This window comes from Pseudoliparis swirei, chromosome 2, assembly GCF_029220125.1.
Source record: "Pseudoliparis swirei isolate HS2019 ecotype Mariana Trench chromosome 2, NWPU_hadal_v1, whole genome shotgun sequence".
NCBI lineage: Eukaryota > Metazoa > Chordata > Actinopteri > Perciformes > Liparidae > Pseudoliparis > Pseudoliparis swirei.
In genome coordinates, this window is record NC_079389.1 from 12,324,971 (window position 1) to 12,345,731 (window position 20,761).

Here is a 20,761-nt window from a genome sequence, read left to right on the forward strand (position 1 = left end):
CTACTGATCCTCGCTTAGTATGTGATAGCTTTAGTAGCTTGTGATATAATTGCTTAAAAAAGAACAGTTAATTATTATTCATTTCTCTTAACCCATTTGATATCGAGTCAAGTGAATAAGAAATTAAAAACATACCTTGGAAATTCATTGCTGTCAATTAAAGCAGTGTCCTCCTCTCGGTTTGAGAAAGATCTGAAAGATCCATCGTTGAGTGGAAGTAGCTGAAGATCCTCGAGTTCTCTGTATTTTCCATCACTCAAGACGTATTCCAAAGACAGAGTTTGTCGTCTTTAGAAATGATGTACACTAATCCTTGGAGAATGTCCCGTAGGAAAGTTGAGTCACATATGTTGGGGTGTTGGAGTGTGGATAGGCCTCCTTTATAGATCTAGCAACACTACCTGGTAAAGTGACAAGATTCTCCACATGAAACCAAAGTCCTTTAATGGCGGCCAATATATCAGGGCTTGTTGGACCATTACAGGAACACAGCTTCTGATGGCGTGATGAACTCTTTTTCATCTTTGGCAAGAGAAAGGACAGCTACATTCTGTCTGAATAAGTGATGAAAACATCCAGGGCAACGCATGCCATTTATATCTTTGTGCTTTATCTGGGCTATATCTGGCCACAGATCGTACACGGAAGAGACGGGCAGATTAGATTCTTTAGCAAGTTTGATGGCATCTTGAATGATCATGAGGTAGGCTTGTGGAGCACCTCCTTCATCAGCAATTCATTCCACACAGCATGATTGTCATGTTTCTGGTCTTCCTCTTGCCACTTGATTTGTCTTCTGTTGTCGGTGAGGCCAAAGCATTGACATAAACTGGGAGTCCGGTCTTGTTGGAGTCATTGTTTGGGAGAGGAAGAAAGCAGCTCAGTCTACTCTCACTACAGTCTCTCTTCTCACCACAAGGGAATGCCAAGTCAACTTGAGGAAAAAAGCTCAACTTTTTTGCAAGTGAATCAAGATGTTCTACATTGCCTTCCTTCATGGTACATGTTGTAACAAGCCACTTTGTTTCTTTTCGGTCCTCTGAGTTCAGTATTATCCATTTGAACCTTGTTGAACCCTCAACGATTGACTCATCTTCAGTCTCCAGAATCACATCTGTGGGGAGTGAGTTCACTTCAAGTCTGGTGGTAACAAGGCCATGTACATCGATATGTTTCAAGGACACAGAGGTCACATTTTTCAGGAACAGAAGGCTCAACTCGGCATCCGCAATGAAGCTATCAAAAAGCTCAACCACCTTGTTAGAGTCATATAGATTATCGGAAATATTCGATGCCTTATTGCGCAAGGGGAACCTGAAAATTGTCCCGTCAAAGTGCTGATCCTCCATGATGACTTTTGACCATTCTTGTGCGCCGACAAGTGAAACTATATCTCGAAAAGGCTGGAACTGGTCATGCATAGTAGTTAGAGCCTCTTGGTGTTCTGCATCATCCAGAGACCACCGAAACCCTGGGTTCCTTTCTCCAAATGTTTGCTCTTGGGGGTCCATCATGGCCAAGGTGCTCTGAACTGAATATACTTGGCACATCTGTAAATTAAGTAAAACAGATATTGCCACATTAATTTCCAATGGATGTTTTCTAAAGAAGAACACTGAAACTAAGACTATTTGGTACACAGTGTATCTGTACATAGTTTCACCTGTTATGTGGTAAACAGAGTTGAAGCCGATTCCAAACCTCCCAACTTTGTTTGGGTCATTGCGCTTGACACTCCGCCCAACCCGTTGAATTCCATTCCAGTCATCCTCAGTGAACGCTGCATTGTTGTAGGCGTAGAGAGCAGGACCTTTGCAAAAACAAAAACAAAGGAATTGCTCGGAAGCAAAGTGCTGGTGCAATAATGTAATGCATTTGTGTGTTCACTGATTCTCCAGTCTCTCTGTAGACCGTTTCAATGGATATAAATTTCTGGGCAACAGCTCAGGTCCATGTTTACTTTCTGTCAACTGATGCCATTCACAGACACTGCAGCAATGAATTTATAAACAAATGAAGGCTCAGTACATCATTGCGATACCATTCCAATATCATAACATGGTGACCACAGTCATGTAAATGTAGAGAAATGTAGAAAAGACTTTCTTAAATCGGCTGGATATAAATGATTAATCATATTAGACCCTAATGCCATCTCATCAAGTGAAAATGAGAACCATGTTTGTGTTAGGTCGCCAGAAAACTACACTTATTGCCGAAAAAAATTATTTAAACATGTTTTTATGATAACCTCCCATGGCTTTCCTCTGAAGATTGCATACCTTGGTATTCTCCCAATTCATTGGTCCAAAGGCTCTCAGTTCCATAGCCTTCTCTCATCATGGATGAAGACCACACATGGATGAATCGCATTTGTGAATCAGCTCTGTTGCTGCTCAGATAAAACATACAAAAAATAACCATTAGGACCAAATCTAACACTTAAGGATTGCCACGTTCCTCTGCACAACTGCCACTGTGCCAAGATCCAAATCTGGGCAACACAAGAGTAGTTCGAGCTCCATCCCAACCTTAGTCAAACTACACAGGTGTTTTCACTGGAAGTTTGTTTCCTAATTAGACCTTTGTGGGCCACAGTGCGACTTTAAAAGTGAGAAATTGATGGGACTATAAATGAACATTTTTACCAGTTGATTTATTACACCAAGGCTAAATCTAAAAAATCAAAATTTAATGGCTCTTATGTGGTTTATCATGTTCAGTTTTGTTGACATTGCCTTTGGTATTTTTAAGGTGTAGTTTGCAGTGTTGTTGAATAATTGTACAATACTTCCGTTTACCCCCACTGGTTAATGGAACTGGTATCAGTGAATAGTCAAAAAAACATTATTTAAACAATGTCCACACTGTCAAAAGAACCAAATACCAAGAACTCAAACAAACTGGCATAGTTGCCACTGAATCACAATATATTGCTAATTTTCAATTTTTTGTGATATTAATCACGACTGTTGTCGATAACCTCTTAGAGCATGGCTTTCCTCTGAAGATTTTGACCTGATACACACCTCCCCCGCTTTAGGATTAATTTGACCCATTCAATGTTTAATCTGTTCCATAGCTTTCTCATCATGGATGAAACCACTTCACTGTGGCTTTAGCATCGTTGCAATTTTAATAATTTTCCTGTTGCCAGATAAAACAAATTGAACCCAAAGGGTAAAATATATTAGTAAATAACACTTAAGAGGGTGAACATTGCACAACTCAAAATGACCCAAGATCCAAATGAGCAACAAGAGTAGTTAGAGCTCCATCCCAACCTTAGGGTTAAAACTACACTATTTTCATACTAAGTATATTTCCTAATTAGACCTTTGTGGGCTGATCAATCAACCCAAATTAGAAATTGATGGGACTATAAATAGAGACATTATGTCAACATTTGTTGATTTATTGTTGAACAGACAAGGAAGAGTAAAGATGTTGCCAAAAGCTCACTTGTGTACCCTGGGACCTCTCTTTTTATACTATTAAAACTAATGTCATTGCATTCATTGAGCATCATTTGTTGTTGATAAGGACAAATCATAATTTGAATAATTTGTTTGGAACTATTTCATAAATCAATTAAAAATCACCTGTTTTCAGGATCATGTAAATTGAAACAGGATAAACAGGTTTATTAACAAAAATTAGACTTCCAAAATCGATGTGTGAATAGATAGATCTAATATATCTATCAGTGATAAAATATGTAATGCTATAGAAATAAATTATTATAAATAGATATTTGACAGAGCATTGTACCCACCTTTCAAAATTTGTCCACTGGATCTGGATATCGACGAAGAATATCTTGCATAGTCAATGAAGCTGAGTGTTGCCCCAAAGGACGTTCTATTAAAGAGTAACACAACTAGAGTTAAAACTAAAACCAACACAGAGGAGTCCTCATACAATTAAGTAAGGAATCAATTTGTCATTCAAGCAAGCATGTATATTTAGCATGTTTTATTAGTGCTTTATTTCCTTGTTGATCAATACAAATGTATTCAGAGCCATAATGTTAAAGGGTACCTGTAGTGCAAAACAATATGTAGCCAGATCAAAAGATAATGTGTTTCTAAAGGTTATTCATGCACTGACGGTCCAGTATTCAATAACAATTTTAGGCTGTTCAAAGTCCTCTTGACATACATTGCACTGGAGCTTGGTGGTGACGTCAAATCGTTGAGAGATCGACAGCCAGCCACAGCGGATGTGTTCAGATACCAATGTAAACAACGCGAGCGCCGCAAACAAATGCTGAGAGATTGATAATATGGACGATGAAAGATTGTCTGATTCAGCAACTGGATACTTGTTTGAACCTTTAAATGCAGCCTTTTCCCATTTAGTGAATTGTGACACGATAGCGGATTCTGATATTGAGCAAAAACATTATTTTCAAAACAATGTATTCCACCACACTGTCAAAAGAACCAAATAGTAAGCTTTCACAAGAAATCTGCTTTCTTGTAAACCCAACTGGCATTATGCCACAAAGCGAATCAAAAATGAATCTAAAAAATTGGCAGTTTACTCAGTGTGACCCAAATATTGATTCATTTTTGTTGTGTTGCCTTAGGTCATTTGACCCGAATCAATATTACACCCTCCCGCTTTAGGATTAATTTGACCCCATTCAATGTTTAATGTCGGTGTTCTTTCGGTAGTCAACAAACAAACATAAAGTGCCTCACACTTAAACTTGGAAAACAATATTAATTCTAATAATTTTCTGGAGGTTTTAATTGCTGGCGTCAAATTGAACCCAAAGGGTAAAATATATTAGTAAATATAAAGGTAACAGGAGGGTGAAACATTGAATCGGGTCAAAATGACCCAAAGGCGGGGGGAGGGTGTAATATTGATTCGGGTCAAAATGACCCTAAGGCAACACAAGGGTTAAACAGGCTCCCACTATTAGTGGCGTTACATGTCGTCATTTACCTCCATCACAAAGGATGCTTCGCTGATCAATCAACCCAAATTATATTTCTATTGTGGGGAATAGAGACATTATGTCAACATTTGTTTAATGTTATTGTTGAACAGAGACAAGGAAGAATAAAGATGTTGCCAAAAGCTCACTTGTGTGGACCCTGGGACCTCTCTGGTTTTATACTATTAAAAACTAATGTCATACATGCATTCATTGAGTGAAACACATCATTTGTTGTTTGATTGGCAGGACAAATCATGCAATTTGAATAATTTGTTTGCATATTTCATAAATCAATTAAAATCACCTGTTTTCAGGATTCTAAATAAATTGAAACAGGATAAACAGGTTTGGCAATAACAAAAAAATTAGACTTCCAAAATCGATGTGTGTGAGCTAGATCTAAAGAATAATGCTATCTATCAGTGATAAAATATGTAATGCTATAGAAATAAATTATTATAAATAGATATTTGACAGAGCATTGTACCCACCTTCAAAATTTGTCCACCATCTGGATATCGACGAAGAATATCTTGCAGGTAGTCAATGAAGGGCGGAGCTGTTGCCCCAAAGGACGTTCTATTAAAGAGTAACACAACTAGAGTTAAAACTAAAACCAACACAGAGGGAGTCCTCCTCATACAATTAAGTAAGGAATAGTGGGATTTGAGTCAAGTTCAACAAGCATGTATAATGGATTTGTATGTTTAGCTATTACGTGCTTTATTTATTTCCTTGTTGATCAATACAAATGTATTCAGAGCCATAATGTTAAGTATATCCTAGTGACTTTCCACTCATATAGACAAGGAATTAAAACTGTACTCTTGCTATACCTAATGTTCACTTATAACAGGACTGATATGGACTTAATTTATGGATTTAATGAATGTATATAATACATACAGGTGAGTGCTCCAAGAATACAACCATATCCTGAATAGGGGATTGTTAGTGGTTAACAAATTATCGTGTACTGTTATTCTGTATTATCAGTCATGCTAACAATCTCTCATATCTAGATCAATATACATCAGTTGCCCTCACTTAGTATAAATATGAGCTTGATTTAACAGTGAGTCTCTAGGTCCACTGGTTAGTTTTACCGTAACATTAGTTCCTGTCACATTCCTATGCACATTCCTTAACACAATTAAAGATAAAAATAATTATACACATATAATTGTATATATATTGTGTAAAAAATCAAATATATGGATATATATTGTGTTAATAAATATATATATATTATTGTGTATATATATAATACATGTTATACATATACAGTACACATATATATTTGTATAAATAAATATATATATATAGTTATATTACACATGTAATTTCAAAGAATTCAGTCAAAAGTAAAAAGACACTGCTAATAGTTCAACGTTAAAGTTTAATTAAAATATTAAGTTATGAATCTTAACCCTCAGTCAAACTGATTTAACGTTACCTGTGAAAAAATAATAAACTCTTTGTGCTCGTTAGATCCTCCAAAACCCAATTATTATATCTCATGTCTAAGCGCCCTCGCCCTATGTCAGCTGGGATCGGCTCCAGCGGCCCCGCGACCCCGCGACCCTAATGAGGATGAAGCGGGATTGATAACGGAATGTCTAACCGCTACGGAGACATCAGAGCATCCCTGCGCCACTCCCCTCCGCAGTTAAATTTTTTCATCCGCCCGATACAATAATAATGTTCTGTACAGTACAACAGTGAAAAAGGTAAAACAAATAATAATAATAAAACATTTGAGAAAAAAAGCTTCCCCAAAAAAGCAATATATGCCATGGCATATATTGAACATGGTTTCCTAACAAATCAGTGTCAGCACAAATGTTGCTTCACTGCACTATAAAACATAAAAACAGAGGTGCAACTCACTTTTTCTTGGTCTTAGAACTCATCCTTTCAGGCGTGCATGCTGTGAGAGAGTCAGAGTACATGGCATTACATTGCAGAACATTCCATGTGATGGCTGCACCTAATGTCACTCAGCCGATTGAAAAGTCAGTGACACTCCTGCATGCCATTTTGTTTTTTTAAAGTTTACATGTAGCCTAATAATGAATGTATCCTTTGTTGGGTTTGGTTTACATGATGACGTCATTGCTACACGTTGCACAACAATCAGCAAACAGATGATGGCTTGTTTCAGACGCAAAAGACTGTCATACACCACACTCATAGATGACTATCTGCGCCACCACAGCTGTCCTTTGTTAGGTCTGAGTTGCATTCTGGCTTCTTCTAAAGGCTCAGAACCTGGTTGCTAATTGTGTAAAGTGTTTGATTTAATAGAACACAACTTCTTGAAACTAAACCTGTGAATCCTCCATCCTGCCTCCTCAGTCCCTAACAATGAATCCAACTACTTAAGTTCAAGTTGTTTTCGAAACAAGAGCAAACTAAAATAAATCATACCTGCAAACTCATGAGGGGTGAAAAGGGTGACAACGGGGGGGGGGGGGAGGTGCAGGTGACTTTCTTTCTTTTTTTGTCACCACACCACATCCACGTTGTTTGAAGCCTCAAAGCTTTTAGAACCACAACTAGTCATTTTATTGTTCTGACCACAAATCTAAATAATGATAAACAGTTTAAGAACAAAAGGTCCTCCTCAGCGTTATAATGATAGTAATAACAAATATACATTGTCATTATATATAATATGGTTAAAGTCATTTATGAACCAACTTCCTTTTTTTTTTGCCTGAACAGTCCTCATGGACTTTTCCCTGAATCTGTTCTGTCTCTACCTGTTTGTCACGATACTCATATTATAACTTCTATACATATTACATACCTGCCATAAATATCATGATACCCGATACCAGAATTCAATACAATACCATAAAAACAGTATGGTACCATAAATACGAGACTGGTATATTTATCGATAATAGTAATAAATAAAATATCTGTATGGTTCACTTTTTACCAACTTTTTCAACACTTAACAAATGACAGTAATATTAGTATTAATACAGCCAGATATGAATGAAACTACATGGTTCCATCATAGCATTGATGATACACTATGAGGCTGTTAGTCTCTGACCAGATGATACACAGTTCATCAGGATGAGCAGCTGTAGAGATACACAACTTTACAGACTGAAACATTTCACTTCTGGCATCTTTTTATTTTTTAAGCCGAAGTCGGTCTCTCAAGCTGCGCCACTTCTCTCGCTGTGAGCTGCGCAGCGCAGTGTGCGCAGACAGCTCGACACGGAGCAGCGCGTGCGCTCTGATCGCTCTCTTAATCAAGTATCGATACTAAAAATATGCTAAATCACATCGTGTTTAACGTACGGGTACTTTGTTAGCATCGCTACACCGTGCAGCGTGACAACAGCAGATGTAGCGGACTAACATTCAAGCTAACCTGAACCCCCAAACGATGTCGACATCTGAACGCTGATTGGACAAGACTCGACACGTCCCATCAAAGATGTTTTATTGCGAAGAGCACCACTTCACACTTTTCTCCGCGTCTCACTGCAATCTCAACGGCAGCGGGCCAGGTGACCCCCCCCCCCCCCCCAAAAAAACTCTTCGGATCTCCATGATGATTCACGTGGATGACCTAGAGCAGCGATTCCCAAACTGTGGGCCGCGAAGGTACTGCAGGTGGGCCGCGAGAGGTCATTTACAATAAATAAATAAAATGTTTTTAATTTTCAATTTTGAAAAGTTTGAAATTAATATTAAAATATTTATGATTTAAATTACGTGTTATTCTTTTCTCTGACCTATTTTTCTGACCGCCAAACAAAACAATGTCAAATGTATTAGTTTATGTTTTTGATCAGAGTTGTGAGGCCGCCCCACCTATAGGGCGCGCATCACGCTGGGCTGCAGCACCGGTCCTGAGGGGCGTCCTGAATAGGCACCACAAAATCTCGGTAGTTAAAATCTCTTGTTATAATAATTATAATGCCGATATTATTTTTTTGTTTAGAATGTATATCACACGCCCAAACACTTCCGGGTCGCACCTCACAGTTGCGTATTGATCAGACAAGAAGACACGCTTATCAACTCCAATGTTTCCCCCTAAAACTTCGGATCTCCACGATTCACGTGGATGACCACCCGTATTTAGAGTTCAAAACGGTGAATTTCACCGAAAGGCGACAAGTTTGCAGGTATGATAAATGGGAAAAGAGTAGCTTAAAGGATCTATTTATTACCGGTATTAATTTGATAAGTGCATTTATTATTTCCTGTTTCCTCATTTATATGTATTTCCATTTGTTTGCCATATAAAAACGAGAGGCGTGGCTCAGACATTTTCAATAAATTAAAATAGCAGTTATAGGAGAACCTATTGATGATGTTGGTCATTTTATAACAGTGAACTTATTGAATATTCTTTCAAATAAAGTTCACCATAATTCCTAATAATTATTAAAAATCACGTCTCGTCCAGCTCGGATAACGGACTGTTTGGTACAATGAAGGTAAATTAGATTAATTAAGGTTATTTAAAGTTAATTAAGGCTGTAGCTTGTTGTAAACGTCACTGCGGTGACAGCTGTTTGTGTTTTAACACCGTTCCGTTTCGCTCACGACTCACGAGTTAATGATCATGGAAAACCGAATATGTGAATATCTTACCAACTTTACAGTCCATAAGTTCACATCATAGAATGTATACAAAATAAATACATAACTTAGCTTTCAATGGCATTTGAACTAAAATTATTATTTCGCGTCAGCATTTCTCTGACATTAAAATAGTTTCCTCTTAATTTTGCCTATAGTTGTAACTTGTGCATTTTCCAACGGTCATTAGTCTATAGTGATGTTTTACTCTGACGCTGATAATAAAAGCTCGTAGCTATGAGACATACATACACATTGGTTAAAAGGCATGAAAACGTAAAGTTACCTCAGTCATATTTATGAAGATTCGCATCAGTTCTTCGCTGTCGCCACGTTTCGCCAAATAAACTAATGCTGCGACATCACTTCTGCTTTTTATATGGGATGTTACTTTCGTTTTCCAACTAAGTCGAGGCCCTTTGTATGAAACGAAACTTAAGAAGCACATCAAAGGGTAAGACCGACAGTGTCTTCGTATTTTCAGTGAAACGAAACTTTTTAGTTACGACACAGACTAGTCATCAAGTCTTGGGAAAGTATCTGAAAACAGCTCATTGCCAAAGACAACAACGCACACACACCTAGAGTACACTGAAGACAATAGCATCGTCATGTGTCGGTTATTGTATCTGTGCACACCGTGATGTTGGAAATGCGCAGTTAAGCTCAGGTGGTGCGCATGTGCGTGTGCGCGTGCATGTGCTATCCCAGAGAAGACAGTTCCTCCTCCTCTCGCGAGATGACGCTGCAGGCTGCAGCCGGTCGTCGCTGCGAACCGGGCAGCTTCTTGCAGGAAAACGCAGGGGCATGAACAGCGAAACCCTCGCTGTAATCCTGCTGTGTTTTGATTGTTTTACTGCGTTTACTATACTATTGCTTTTCAGCACACGCACATTTTCTGAAAAAGGAAGAAAAACGGTACGTACAATCTTTTGTTTAGTGTGCTCGTGGTCGTGTCTTGGAGCCCCATTGTTCCGGGCCACGCCAGGCCTTCAGCTGAGCGAGTCTTTCTGGTTTGTTACGTTCTCCTGGCTCGGCCAGTTCATCAACCCTCGTAAACGGGACATCTTTTGTTCTACCGTTGACACTGAACTAATAAAAAGAGACCATGTAATCCGCGGTTCAGCCCTCGATCTGTTGTGATTCATAATATATGCGACCGACATGCCTTCGAATATTGCACGTTTACCCTCACTACGCCACTATAAAGCTTATTAACCAGTATGTGTTCATCACTTTCAGATGTGTCGAACAGTGGCAACCACTCCCCTCCCACTCTGGATGTAGATTGCACCATGTTGGATAAAACCAGTGCTGAAGACCAACCGACTGGGCACTGCTCAGACTGTGGCTGCAGCCTACCACGACCTGACTCTGATTCAACCGACTCTCCAGCCCCTCGAAATGTGGACAAAGCAGCCAGTACGTCCAAATGTCCATCCTGCCAGGCAGGCAACCGTCTCCCTAATGGCCGACGTCTCCCTCATGGGCGCCGACGCCGACGCCGACGCCTGGACCCTCACAGCTGCGGCCTGTGCTCCAAAACCTTCATCTCCTCCACCCATTTGACCCTTCACCTCACCTCTCACAGCAAGGAAAGGAAGTTCAGATGTAGCACCTGTGGCAAGTACTTCCATCAGAACTCCCACATGATTGCACACAAGATAATCCACAGCGGGGACAGGCCATTTAAATGCCCCGACTGCGGCAAGACCTTCGGCCGTGCTTCGCATCTGAAAACCCACCAGCGTCTCCACACAGGTGAAAAGCCCTTCAAGTGCACCTATTGTGACAAGTCGTTCACGCAGAAGGCCGGGCTCCTAGCACATGTTCGACTACACACAGGGGAGCGGCCATACAAGTGTGAGCAGTGTGGCAAGGGCTTTCGCTCTGTTTCGCTTCTGCTCTCACACAAGGCTGAGGAGGCAGCTGCCAAACCAGCACCGGCACTGAACCAGCCCCAGAGTGGCCTGGACAATCTGAACTGTGGCGTCTGCTGCCGCACCTTTGTACGATCGTCATACATCAGGCTGCACATACGCCTCAACAAAGGGCAGCGGCCTTATCACTGCAAAGTGTGCAACAAGACCTTTGCCAAGCTGGACACGTTCGTGAACCACTGTGATAAACACTTGAGGCAGAAAAGGGATAAAAGTGTGGTAAAGGAGGTTGAAGACAAAGTTGTGAAACCTTCCCTGTTTGTTCCACTCTCCAGGGCTCCTCCTGAACCCTTACCGGCTCAATCTTTGTCCTCAGAGGTCAACACACGCTCCAGGGCAAAAGCAAAGAGCAAAACGGAGCCATGACCAAGAGGAGTGCATACACCAAGACAGAACAGTAGTGTCATGTTATGTTTAAACATGATTTGAGAACGGGTCAAAGAGCAAATTTGAAGTTGAAACTCTCCCCAAACTACTGTCATGTGATTTATATCAACACATTTTCCATTTATTTTGTTTAGAATTTATACATGTTTTGTGTGATTATCTCTCCAAGTACCACAATGTTTTTTTAATGCCTCTTTCAGCTCATAAAGCTAATGGACATTTGTGCCCGTATCATTTCAGTGGTGTACATGTTCGCTCAAAACTTTTAAAACAGATGGATAACAGAAAAAAATATCTCAAACCATTTTATTCATACTTAATGTTTTCTTAAGCCAAAAGTCATATGCTGTACAGTACTCAAACAAATGTCTGTCAATTAAATGCCAACATGTAATGCCTACATTCACTGACCCTGAACTCAACAGAAGATTGTTTTTGGACTCTCCACATGAGAGGAAAATACAAGCGAGCCAATCCAAGGACAATGTTTACAAGTTAACGGTCAAGTTAGTACAGGGAGGCTGATGTATGTAACAGTGACATTGCATGAATTTAATGTGAATGAGAATAAAACAATGAACCAACACTTTATGGACACAATCAATACATCTGGTGAGATTACAATTTGAAGATTAAATGTGTGCCTGGCTGTTTCCTTTGCTGCTGTGAATGCTCCAGTTCAGGATAACCATCATGTGGCATCTCCAGATCAGTCTGCTTCCAGTGTCTGGGCCGATAGAGAACCTTATTTTAGACACTCAGATTCATGAGTTGAACAACATGTGCAGTCTGTACTTTCATGTTTGCCACTCACAGGTTTAAATTATTTTAATGGGCTGTTCAAATTGCTGTCAGGATTCATAAGCGCTGTCATTTGTTGGGTCCAGTGTTTAGCTCCACAGTGGCACCTCCTGTCTACATGCTCTGGAACTGAGCAGTGGATCCATGGAAAACACCAGACTTTTCCACACGGAAATGAAACTCACCCTTCGTATCCTGAGAAATGAAACACAGGGTTCCATTTGTTGCAAAATCCAATGTGTGTGAAGTGGAACCATTCCAAATAGAAGGAAGACACACAAAGACATGGTACCTCCAGGTCTTTGTGTGTAGAGAGTGTACATGTCCAGGCGTAAGGTATGACAAGGGGCAATGAGGCAGTCAATGGAATCAATGAGGTGGTTGAACTTGGTGAAGAACTGCTGTGCCAACTGGGCCTGCAAGTTATTCAACACATGAAGTTGCTGCCACAGATAACGTCTATGACTAACAGGGAAACGGACAGATAGAATCTAAGCACACAAAGATAACTAAGAACAATAAAAGAACGTTAACAAAAGGTAGGTTTCTGTGTGTATGCTATAGTGACTTAATGGGTAAACAGTATATATTATAAATACCTAGCATATATATCTTACCTGGAACCACATATACCAAAAGTTTTAACTTTACATCTGAGATTTAAAAAAAATCTAAATTAAATGATTCAATATTATGACCTTCTCTGGTAGTACAAGTGAGACTGGACAGTGTTCAGTGAGAACAGCTGACTAAAGGCCTTTACTGAAGAGGAATAAAGCCCAGGCCATCTTATCTGCATAATAGCTGTTGGCCTGACATGGCACTACGAGGGGCTGCAGATGAAGACCACATGACGCCGCTTTCTTTCAGCCAACGGTCCCTGGCCAGCAGTACTGACTCCACTCTGAATTCACACTAGACCAGAGGAAGAAGAGACACAGGATGTGGTATTTTCAAACCTGAATGGGACTAACTGGACGAGCACCACAGGATCCAATACAACTGTGATAACACAGAGATAAAGCATTACGTTAGATTAGATATTCCTTTATTAGACCCACAGTGGGGAAATTTCAGGATCACAGCAGCGGATGCACATTATAGCATTACAAAAAATATTTAAAATAAAACACAATAACAATACTACTACTAAAATACTAAATATACAGAGGAAACAAAGGCGCTGACCAAAGTGAATTTCCAGCAGGTTAAAGTGTCCAGGAAAATAAAGTGCTGAGTGTGCCAAGATCTCCAGCGATCTACTGCAGTTTGTTGTGCAGCCTGACAGCAGCGGGAAGGAAGGACTTGTGGTACCTCTCCCTCAGACACCGGGGAGGAATCAGCCGCTGGCTGAAGGAGCTGTGCAGAGCTGCTAGTGTCCTGCATGGGGTGAGAGGTGTGGTTCATCAGGGACGAGAGCTTTGCCATCATCCTCCTGTCCCCCACCACCTCCACAGTATCCAGCTCAAGTAGAACAAATATTCACACAATAACTTGGATTATTATGAATGACATGGTCAGTATTACCAGAAGGCAGTTTCCCATCCACTCAGACACCAGGACGTCCGCCTGCTCAGGTGGCTCGATCTCCTCAGCTCATCCCTGGAGCACCGTGACCACCTCCTCACAGAGCGTTCAGCGTCAGCAGTCTGGTGTACTCTGTCATGGAGCTGGCTTCCACAGCATACACCTCCAACACCACAGATACACTTTGATGACGTACACACCGTGCTGCGTATGCCATGGAGCAACACACCTTGTCCAGCAGATGGGAGTACAGGTACACAAATAGTTACAGTTTACAGAGACTTGAGATTCTGACTTCCCACATTTATGACATTTCTTGGAAATTGTGTTTTCATTTGAGATGCACTTCAAGCTGTAAATAACGTTTGTAAGTAAGATATCAAATTCCAAATGTTTTCAGATAATTTTAGGGTTTAACATTGGAATTATTTAACTGTTTGACCAGATGGGCTGATAAATTGTTGATACTTAGAGAAAATTCTCCAATTTTACACTTAAGGTATATTTACAAGTCTTGTGGAGTACTACTGCATTTGTGGAAAAAGTTGTATAACTGGCAACATTAGCTGCTAATAGCATAAGTCAAATTTCCATTGGAACCGTCACTGGTGACGTTGCATTGTGGGTCATGCAGGCACCAGATTTTGACATGGAGGAATTAAAAAAAGAATATCTGTGGTTCTCTTGCCAAGGTTTGAAATTCAACAGCAACCATCCTTAAAAATATGGCTGCTGAAAATCAGTATATCGTATGTTTTGTATTGTTACCATGTGCAACTTGTAAATAATTAGGCTGTGACATTGTGTTCCTGAACAGGTTCTAACCAGTTTCCCAAAACTGCAAAAATACTCTTTATCTTGCCATGGACAAAAACAGCAGTTAGAACGAACCAACCGGCCCTTGACTTCCCAGTAGACATATTATAAATATAAATATATACATACAGAACACAAATAAATAAATGTAATTTAAGCACCCCTGGAAAACAAAGGAATAAAGGATTACTTTGGACACTGCACAATAAACAATTTACAAAGTATTTATTTTCATTAAATAAATATAGCAATGAACAAAGTAAATCAAATATTAACTCAATACAGAATATAATCAGAAAATAGCTCTAACAACTAAAGAGTTGCTTTAGTTGCTGATTCTCAGTTTCAGAGAAGTCGCATTTCTTTCTTCACTTGAAGTAAATGAAGAGAATTAATAGTATTTAATTCAGTCCTCTGAAGAGTGTGTGTGCGTGTGTCTCCGCATGCTGTTAGCTGTGAGTTTTTTTCAAGAACACGTGACACATCCTTGGTATAAAATGTCAGCCGTCTTTTGTCTTCGACTTGAGGAAGGGCTTATGCAGCACATCGTAGAGTCGGCGTGCCTGCAAGCACAAAAAGTCAGCATGGCAATTTAAGAAATGTCCCATCTACTTTCTGTGTATTCATATGGTGCACTTGTGTTTTCACTCACTTTTTGTGGTCCGAGGCCTGGACAGAGAACCAAGTCTTCCTTTGAGGCATTGATGATTCCTTCTACAGACTGAAAAAATCACCTCAGTATGAAAAATGAACTCAGAATACACCATAAAATTAGTATGTGCATATCAACTGATTGCAGAATAGCAGCAATCATTTTTGCTAATATTTGGTACTCACTGAGAAAGTGGACAGCAAGGTAATGGCATCGGTCTTGTTCACATACTTCACAGTGGTCAGGCAATCAGTAACCTGAAAGCAAACCAATCCAATCATGCTTGCCTTGTTCAAAAAATAAAAAGCACTGCACGGTTGTGGCAAATACACATTAAAATATCTTCCATATTTTCTTCACAATCTTTACATAAAAAAAGGAAATCCACACACCTTTGATAGGTAGTTTTTCTCAACTTGCTCCTTCAGCATGTCTGCAGGTTTATTTTCGTACGACTTATACGTTTCCAGGTAACGCCCTGCCTCCTCTGGACTGTCAAATCAACATGCAGAAAATATTAGTTATGACTTTTGTTTATTATCAAGCACAATGTTCCCCATCTGTTGATCCTGGACAGAATGAAACAGCATATGGTGAATGTTACAATTGATGTCAAGGCATTACAAACCCAAAGAGGCATTACATAACACATTCAACTTTTGATTACACACTTTCTAAAAGGTGGCAAAGCCAAGAACATTATTTTAAGAGTTTCCAAGGACACTCTCCTTTTCGTCTGTTTCCTGTTAGTAACTGTTCAGTCCACTAGGCTATCTATTGAAGGTCTTACCTCCAAGCCAAGATGAGAGTGCAGTCAGCCATGATGCAGATGCGAGCCAGCTCCTTCAATGTATGATGAGGATCTTTCTGTGATGAAAAACTAATATGAGTGATTTTTGAGGTGAAATGAACAGCTAACCAGATATTCCCATGTTGTTTTTTCAAGTGAACATTCAGAGAAGGCGCATCAGTCTTGAACTGTTGTAGCGGGAAGCTTTGAACACATGTGACAGCTCCTCTTAAAGCATAAGCATACTCGTAATAATTATACATTTTATTTGTATAGCGCTTCGAAAATAAAAAAAGGTACTCAAATGCACTTTACATGAAAAAAGACAGAAACAATAAAATCAATAAAAACATCAACAAGACAGAGATGACATAACGATAATAAACAAAACAAAGACATACATAACTAGCATCACAGTTTAATAGCAGATTTAAATGGATGAGTTTTAAGTGCAGTTTTTTAAGTGACGAGTGATGGAGAACATCTGCTGGGGGAGAGAGTTCCAGAAGGAGGGGGCAGCAATGTAAAGGCCCTCCCCCCATTCGCCAATAATACAAGTTTGAATATAGTTTTCCCAACAGCAGCTCTTTATACGGTTGGAAGTATTGAGTCTGGAGTGTACCACAATAAGAAAATCAGAAAACAAATGCATTAATGTGTAATGTATATATATTTATTAATCTGTCTATTTAATCAATTAATTAAATAATTCAGTTGTAATAGCTGTATAAAGGTTTTATAATCAATTCATTATCATGTAAAACTGAAAATGTTGTATATTATAAATAGGTACTTGTTTTACAACACCTCAGAACAGCTTGCACAGGAACACAACAGGTTAAATAAATAAAATGTAACAATTTGATCAGATTTGATAAACAGCTTTCAGTCAATTAAAATACATCTCCTTTTGATCTGATAATTATCGTTATGATTTGGTCTGGACTCTACTACGTGTGAAGTTTGATAAGTACAACAACCAATATATTGCTTTGCAGGAGTTAAAACAATGAAGCAATTTCAGCTGTGTGACTGTGAATGTTTTTCTACTTACCACATCTACTTGTGCCAGTAGCACTCGCAGGGTAAAAGTATTTCCAAGCAGCTTCAGACGGTCGTGGATATAATTTGGATTGAGATGGTGATATCTCAAACTTTGAACCAGGCCCCAAAACAAAATTGCAGCAAAATAATACACAGACAAAAAAAAACATGAAAAAGAACATTTTGCACATCAAATATATATTGTATCTTTGGTTATGCATTTTTTGGGAGGGACAACAGGAAATATGTGTCTGTCCCAAAAACCCACCTGAGGTAGAGAGCACAAGTTGTCTGACCCAAGACATAGTCTGGTACAACATCTCCAAACTCCCAAGGGACACTTCTCACACACTTCAGGATGGGATTTCCCCTCTAAATGAGATAATACATGCAATTAAGATACAGGTAACTACTTTTGAGAAAACCGGCAAACAAGCTTCAAAAGAGTCAAACTATATAGCCAAGCTGATAAAGAAACACAGGTAGTAGTATCAACTAACATATTATCACGTAAACCTGGTGACTCTGAATGGGAATATAAATATGCAGAGGATGGATGAGTGAAGAGGCATATACATGATGATGCATACCTGTCGCGGACTGACGATAATGCTGCTCCCAGACCCCATTGGTTTTGGGCCCAGGGTAAGGATTGGATCTGACCTTTGACAGTTCCCCTCTTTCTGGTGTGTGCCAGCCACCTGCGGGTCCTCGCTCGTCTTGACCCCTCCAGATTCACCTTCACCCCCTTCAGCACGGCCCTGAAGGGGGTCACAGCAAACTGCAGCAGAGGACCCTGAATCTGACTCACTTTGCTTCCCATTGGTCTCTCCTGCATCGTCAGCATTTAGCAGTTTGGAGGAACCCTCCAATGCAGCCGCATTGTTTTTACGGACGATATATTCCGCATAGGAAAGAGGCTGCTCCACGGGTTCAGAAGCAGGCTTTGCTGAAGATGAAGTAGAACCCGAGGTGTTTTGTCCTCCTTTGGATGAAGGTTGAAATTGTGGCTTTGGCTGTAATACAAATATCACATGGAAATCCTGCATGAGAGTCTACATTTATTAAATTGCATCGTGTAAAACCAACACTGGTGTATTTTCGAAACGTTTATTCATGCCAAAACCTTGTGATGCAAAGTTAAAATTCTGAATGTATCGTAGCTTGCAAGCTGGAAAGCAACGCTAGCCGAAGTAAAAAGTTAGAGGTAATTCTTGGAAAATACCGACCGGTGTTCTTTCTTTGGCGAAGGCCGTGTCATCCAGGTTGATGTTAAACCTCTTCTTCATGTCGTTTAGTTGATGAGGACTTTACAAGTAAACATAATCACCTCTTGACTCGTGCACTCCTGAACAGAGCTACACCATGGATGTCTAAAGGGCTTCATCAACAACAACTTCCGACCCGAATCCTTCAGAATAAAAGCACCGTCTCTAAAATATTTTATTCTGCACAAATTATATTGTACTTTATTTTCACGTTGCCATTTGATATGTGCCGTTAACTGCTAAAGGAAATAACACCTTCTGAAATTCAAGCTACGAATAACATTTTGAGACTTCCCATAGTTAAAGTAATTAAACTGTTTTCTGTCGAAAAACAATGTCAGACACTATATTATTCACATGTTTCTAAACATGTATGTAAGGAATATGTAAGTGTTTACTGTGTCTGGGCATACCAATTGAGTGCCAAAATGACAGTACTTTAACATTACAGTTGCTACCTAACACGTTCAAGCTAAAACAAGAATGACACAAATGAGTGTTAGAATGTACACAGCTAGCCCTCCAAAATACAGGGTCAATTTTCTCCTCAACTAATCTAATTAATTGTTGCACAAAATTATGCTGGAAATTAATATATTGCCCATGTCTCAGCTTCACGAACAAATGATCAATGCAGACGTTAAAGCCACAGGCCTCCATGTGCTCAATATTGTCTGTACCAATCCCAAGGTGCTCTTCATGAGAATGTGTGAGGTTCAAATAATGTTCAAGTCTGATCACTAATGGCAAATTAGTGAGGTAGACTCTCTGCATGAGTCTACCTCAGTCTCCCCTCCTCTTCTCAGCTCTTTATTTTTCCATCCCACTGTCCATCTTTTTAATCTTTTTAATCTTTTTACTCTTAACTGGCTATACTAGCCCATTGCACAGACTGTACTATTTATATCACTTTGCACACTGTAATATCTGTATAATATCTGTATACACCCTACTCCCTGTGATCATGTTCTCCCTATGTGTATTGTTTTTTTCTACTGTGATTCTCCTGTGATTTGTGTATGTATGTTTGTGAGTTAAGTTAAGTGTATAAGCTACTGGATAACCTAAATTTCCCTCGGGATTAATAAAGTATCCATCTATCTATCTATCTATCTAAAAGCCCAACAAGTATGCCATCTGTTTCAGAATTTATAAGACAAACAGATTGGAATACATGGCCAGGTTGTAAACTAGGTGATCGTTTGTACTAGACACTGTCCCATCCACTGCAGAGGAAGTAAGTTACAGGGACCATAAATAGGCTTTGCTCGTGCATATAACTTTGTTGTTATGTGGTTCCTTCGCAGCGACTTTCCTACCATAGCCTAATGCATGTGAGAAAGTATCAGACAGTTGCATGTTGAGAGAAATGTGACACTGAGAAGAGAAATATTTTTAACATATACGATCTAGAATACAATTACCATGCAAAGGTCATTGGTTCCATCTTTGCACTAGAGTTTTGTGAGTTGGTTTAATATTATTATATTCGTTGTTGTTTTTTAGATATATTGTGCATTCTTTATATTGAATATTATTGCTTTACCTGTATGTATAAATGCTGCTGTTGCAAAAATGGATTCCCTCGCAGGATTCATAAAATAACTATCTAACTGAGGGTTTATTTTTCAACTACAACAAATGCAGCTGAAATGAAATGTGCTTCTTTCTGGACCAGGGCATACATAATAGCCAGAAAGATGATCTATGCCTTTATAAGAAAATATCAAAAGTGTAAGGTATCCAAATCTGACAGATATATATACCCCCATGTCGGCATACAATAGGCTTTTCTCTTTTTTTTTTTATACAAAAAAAAATCAGAATTAAATAACAGATGCACACCAGGACAGTTTGCTAGTTTTCTACAAAGATGTAAAATAGCTTTGCTACCGCGACGCATGTAGTTGCCTAGGAGACAGTAACGCCGCCATTGAAACCGCGCAGCATGGCATTTTGGGATACTTG

The 20,761-nt window shown here is 39.4% G+C and overlaps 3 protein-coding genes and 1 pseudogene across 3 annotated transcripts in view; 1 reads left to right on the forward strand and 3 right to left on the reverse strand.

Annotated features, from left to right (window-relative positions):
- The window catches only part of LOC130202335 (sacsin-like), a 105,518-nt gene extending 95,394 nt beyond the window's left edge, over window positions 1-10,124 (reverse strand). The window contains 3 exon segments of the mRNA XM_056427804.1: window positions 5,443-5,530; window positions 6,842-6,881; window positions 9,855-10,124. Of these exon segments, the coding sequence (XP_056283779.1) occupies window positions 5,443-5,530; window positions 6,842-6,864 (111 nt within the window). The 5' untranslated portion in view covers window positions 6,865-6,881; window positions 9,855-10,124.
- Window positions 10,125-10,193: 69 nt separating this feature from the next.
- LOC130202292 (zinc finger protein 239-like) lies at window positions 10,194-12,481 on the forward strand. Its single transcript, XM_056427713.1, has 2 exons — window positions 10,194-10,486; window positions 10,811-12,481. The coding sequence occupies exon 2, from the start codon at window positions 10,864-10,866 to the stop codon at window positions 11,872-11,874; it is 1,011 nt and encodes a 336-aa protein (XP_056283688.1). The 5' UTR covers window positions 10,194-10,486; window positions 10,811-10,863; the 3' UTR covers window positions 11,875-12,481.
- LOC130202300 (protein arginine N-methyltransferase 2-like) lies at window positions 12,184-14,440 on the reverse strand (annotated as a pseudogene).
- Window positions 14,441-15,247: 807 nt separating this feature from the next.
- ercc1 (excision repair cross-complementation group 1) lies at window positions 15,248-18,896 on the reverse strand. The gene is made up of 9 exons (XM_056427698.1): window positions 18,755-18,896; window positions 18,116-18,541; window positions 17,794-17,897; window positions 17,536-17,635; window positions 16,482-16,558; window positions 16,084-16,183; window positions 15,877-15,948; window positions 15,692-15,760; window positions 15,248-15,602 (listed from the first exon to the last, which is right to left on the reverse strand). The coding sequence occupies exons 1-9, from the start codon at window positions 18,812-18,814 to the stop codon at window positions 15,540-15,542; spliced, it is 1,071 nt and encodes a 356-aa protein (XP_056283673.1). The 5' UTR covers window positions 18,815-18,896; the 3' UTR covers window positions 15,248-15,539.
- Window positions 18,897-20,761: the final 1,865 nt, after the last annotated feature.